General features: G+C 38.2%; 1 protein-coding gene across 1 annotated transcript; it reads right to left on the reverse strand.

Annotated features, from left to right (window-relative positions):
* Positions 1-2891: 2891 nt before the first annotated feature.
* Positions 2892-4364, reverse strand: rprma (reprimo, TP53 dependent G2 arrest mediator candidate a). Its single transcript, XM_039757431.1, has one exon. It carries the CDS (start codon positions 4052-4054, stop codon positions 3728-3730), a length of 327 nt encoding a protein of 108 aa, XP_039613365.1. The 5' UTR covers positions 4055-4364; the 3' UTR covers positions 2892-3727.
* Between the last annotated feature and the right edge of the window lie 887 nt (positions 4365-5251).

The following is a 5251-nucleotide window of genomic DNA, read 5'->3' on the forward strand; positions in this document are numbered from 1 at the left end:
GGGACGAGCCGTGGATGGGATGACAATCCATCAAGCCGCACATTCACGCACACATCCACCCTCTATCAATATGTCGTATTTTTACTGTGCCAGAGACTAAATACATAAAAACAGATTATTGTGCACATCACAGGGTCAAACAGTATCTTTCAAAGATAAATGGAAGTATTAGCTACAATTTGGCTCTTCATGTTAATGCTTTGCTGTACACCACAAACTATAAAAAGGACTACATTGAAAACTGAATAAACACCTAATTAAAATGAATTTATTAAATTGTTTTGATGCAAATAATTTATCAATTTCTTGCAAAATGCACTTTCAGTAAGATGGGCTCAGACCTCTGCAGATATTTTTAAATAATGAACAATTAGAAATGGTACTAGTGAGGGCCTCCATCGGCATGCATCTGAAAAGAGAGAGAGAGAGAGAAAAAAAAAGGTAGATGTATTTTGTATGAAAATAAAAAATTTGAAAAAAGGCTACTGACACACTGTTTTGGCTGTATAGAGTGCAATGAAAAGCTAGAAGGCTGAAATACTGACTTTCTAACTTTACTTTCTAATTCTTTCAACATGGGAATAACACACACAGAGTGACATATATACATACTGTATACAGAAATGCATATGTATATGTGTATATATATATGTGTGTGTGTGTATATATATATATATATATATATATATATATATATATATATATATATATATATATATATATATATATATATACACTGTGAGTGGAAAAAACACACCAAAATGTTTTTCATCACATCTTCAACAATAGTCAGCTGATTTACTTAATGTTTGATACAAAGTGTATGTAATATGTTTTCCAACAACAGGTGTATTAATTACTCAAGTTTATACAATGTTCCAAATTTTATCAAAATCGGCTGACTATTGTTGAAGATGTGATGAAAAACATGTTGGTGTGTTTTTTTTCCACTCACAGTGTATATATATATATATATATATATATATATATATATATATATATATATATATATATATATATATATATATATACAGAAATACACAAATACTGGGAAAGGCCCTGCCCTTTGACCCTAAAATAAATTAAGCAGGTTTCAGAACGTGAGTGATTTTGATTTATATAATGTATAAATGTGTATATTGTATCCCAGCCACAGAGGATGCACAAACCAGTGTGTTTCTTCATGCCGGTCCCAAGCCCGGATAAATGGGGAGGGTTAGTCAGGAAGGGTATCCGGTGTAAAATTTTGCCAAATCCATATGCGGAAAGGTGATCCGCTGTGGCAACTCCTAACGGGAGCAGCCTAAAGAAGAAGATAAATGTGTATATTGTATATGCCTTTCCCTTAGGGATTAACAATGTGAAATGAAAATAATGAAATTTACAGTATATATAATAAAAAAATACAGTATCAACCTGGCAATATGTATATAAAATATCACACAGTCTGTCCTTGGCTCACTGGCCGCTGGCTTCCTCCTTTGGCATTTGTGCTCCATTTCCTTGTTTAGTATGTTGTACAATATATTTGCTCAGTTTTACTTGGGTACAATTGTATCATTTTTTTCACTGTTACTGCAGCTTATAAGAAGTCGATGCTCGAGTCTCTCATGAGATTTCACGGAGGGACTGACCCGGCATCTTACTGTGCGGTGAACGTTGTTAGCCTGGAATTGCGTGCGGTGCTCACGTCCGGAGTGTCACTCATTAAAGTCTTTAAACTTTGTGTTGATTGCGAACAGCACAATTTATAATCGAATACAGCAGAACATGAAAACTAATCAAATGTTTTGGTGATCATAAAGAAATATGTTAAGATCTGAAAGCGCCTGTAAAGACTAATTGCATTGCTTTTAACACAAAGAATTTGAATTACAATGATAAATAAACAGCGGCGGTGAAACGCCAGCTAAGTATTCTCTGCCCTTGTCTGATGCTATAATATTTTTTTCTCAACATGTTATTATTTTAATAATTCTTTAAACTGATTGTTAATAGATATTTTAAAGCATAATGCTGCTTAAAGAAAACGGCGTTTCTGTAACTGGGAAGTCCTTTCTTTCACTAGGTAAATACTTAGATTAGCCAAAATCAGACGCTGCTAATTACGAGGGTGTTAATATTTGTTAGTAAAGAACTGTTTTAAAAAAGCGTTTCTTGATCACTGTGCAGAACAGTCTTAACCATATTGCAATACTGTTCCACGTTGTGCGCATTTGAACATAATTTTAAAGACACCGGGTGGACGTCTTCGGGTCTCTGCGACCTTGACCTGCATCAAGCGGGGTTAGAGAATACATGGATAGAGCCATCTAAAGAAACCTTGCGCAGTTTGTGTCTCGTTTTCTTATACCCTTCACCGTGTATTGAATAGTTTGGTGTTTTTCGCATGACGTTAACTATTGGTGTCCAGGCGCATACAAACGATAACGTAATTTATTTCTTTTGAGCATTTAAAATACCTGTGTTTTTATCCATTCGTTTTTGAATAAACAGTCCACTACATTATTAGCAATAGTAATGTTGGTTGGACAGTCATTTTCCCAAGCAAACTGTCCTACCTCCATCCATCCATCAGTCCATCTCTTCAAGACCGTGAGCTGGGATTACTGTAAATTATAATTATTTCAACCGTCAATCTTTAAAGGTCGGAGTCTAGTCAAATTAAGTGACTTGTAATGAATCGTTGATGAAGACCCCCATCACCCTCACACACCCCGTTCTATATTTTTTATCCTAAAATACTTGATCGAGAAGAAAGAGGTTCACCATTACAACATCACGCTACATCGCTGTTCTAATTCAATTAGCCCATACGCACCCTGAATCGCTTTTGAGAATGTTATGCTACAGTATATTTACACGCCCGTATGCAAAATTAGAGCAGCATGAATGGTAGAATTCCAGGATGCGTTTATTAAAATAGACTAATAACATGACTGAATCCATTTAAAAATCCGTGCAAAAACAAGCAAGCAAACAAACATAACGAAAAAAATGCAATAGAGAAATCTGTCACCAATAAATAGGCAATGTGAAATATTAAATCTGAACATATACAAATATCAACAATAAAAAATACACTTAAATCTTCTTTCATTAAAAAGGTAAACTTTAACACAAGGAATCTTTAATCTCTCAAATGTCTCAATTACAATAATAAATACTTTCCTTAACTTATTATAGAAAAAAGTCATACAAAGGGTTGCAATGTGTTGCTGTCGGGACGTGTCGTTAACATGTCCCAATTGTTGCATTTTTCTCCTCAATAGTTTAAGCACATTCTTCAGCAGCTGCTTTTTGGCGAAAGGAACAGAACAACTGGTAATCGAGCTCATTTGAAGGAAACCCTTGGGAGGTTTGTGAGAATTAAGGGACTTTGAGAACAAGTATGCCCCCTCAGAAATACTGACCTGAGGCACTACAGTAAGAGCCATTCCTAACCAAGAGTGCAACAAGGAAAATCCTTCGGTTCTATTTCTCAATCCACTTTTTCCAGCACATTCGTGGGGATCCGAAGCCGATCTCGGCAGTAAACCATAGCTGGAACCGACGACAGTACAGCTTTAACAGATGTCTGCATTTTATTGTCTTCTCTGGATACAAGTGTCGAAAGCGTGAGCTCATTTCTGCAGTCTGCCCTCCTTGTACATTCATCGAATCTCATCCGCAAGCAGGAGACGAAAAAGTGCGCTTACAAGTTGGCATGGCTCCGCTCCTCCTTTCGCTAATACGGCCCCACGATGACGGCTTCCACTTCTTTGGAAGGTCTTCTGTCTTTGACTAGAAAGTTTATCATGCCTTCCGACTTTATGAGCAAATTGCAGCCCAAAAAGAAGATGCCGAAAACTACCGTCAGCGAAAGAACACACATCACTGCAATCTGGACCACCCTCATAATGTAGATGCTTCTTTCATCTGGAGCTGCGGTCGTAAAGCCATTGTCGGACACCACCGAGGTATAATTGCAGCAGCGCAGAATGCCCTGCAAGGGGTCACTTTTGTTGGTGAAATAAAGTCCCGATTCGCTTTGGTTTACGGCGGTATAATTCATTGCTGCGTGCTGGCGGGGAGCGACTGCCGAAGAACAGGTGGTGCTCGCTGTCTCGTTGAAACTGAAAAGTTTTTAGAAATCCACATGCAGACATCAATAGAGGAATTCGGAGGAAAAACGCGTCTGCTTTCTCTCGCTACCAGCACTCTTTACTCCCTCGATATAAACGCATTGGTAGCTGTGTGTCCGCTGGGCTAGTTATACCTGGTTGGGTGAAACCATTTTCAGAAAGAGGAGACTCGGGAGCTGAGATAACAAAATTTGCGCCTCCGCTCGGCCGCCGTGTACTTTGCGAGTTACAGCGCACAAGGACGCGCCTATTACACGGGGCGTTAGCGGTCCGCAGGACAGCCGGGCTGCTGTTTGTACACACCTGTTACACACGGTCGTCCGCACGCATTCACTTTCTGCATCCTTACATTCTCGGACATTCCGTTAGAATACAATACTTACAGCGGGGAAAATAAGCATTAAACGTGTCAACTTTTTACTCAGTAAATTCAATTTACATGAAATTTTCACCAGATGTCGGCAACAACCCAAGTAATCCACGAATACAAAGAAATCAAAACAAATAAATCCATAAATTATGTGTAATAAAGTGGAATGACACAAGGAAAAAGTATTGAACACATGAAGGAAAAGGAGGTGCAAAAAGACATGGAAAGCCAAGAAAGCAGCTGACATCTGTATTTAGAAAGCAATCCTGCCCCCAATCAGTGCAAATTAATATCAGCTGGTTTAGTCCTAATTAATGTCCTATAAAAAGGTTTATCGGTACCAAGGTGTCACATAAGAAGCTTCTCATGATAGGTAAAGGCAGAGAGCTCTCTAAAAACCTTCGCAACCTTATTGTTGCAAAACATACCGATGGCACTGGTTACAGACGTATTTCTAAACTTCTGAATGTTCCAGTGAGCACTGTTGAGGTCATAATCCAGAAGTGGAAAGAACATCATTTCACTATAAACAAGCCACGAACTGGTGCTCCTCGCAAGACTTCTGACAGAGGAGTCAAAAAAATAATCAGAAGAGTTGTCCAAGAGCCAAGGACCACTCGCGGAAAGCTTCAGAAAGACATGGAATTAGCAGGTACAATTTCAAAGAAACCAATAGGTAATGCACGCTCACCGCGCAAGTCACCACTACTGAAGAAAAAGCATGTTAAAGCTCATTTAAAGTTTGCTGCACAACATT

Source organism: Polypterus senegalus, chromosome 6 (assembly GCF_016835505.1).
Source record: "Polypterus senegalus isolate Bchr_013 chromosome 6, ASM1683550v1, whole genome shotgun sequence".
NCBI classification, from domain to species: Eukaryota; Metazoa; Chordata; class Cladistia; order Polypteriformes; family Polypteridae; genus Polypterus; species Polypterus senegalus.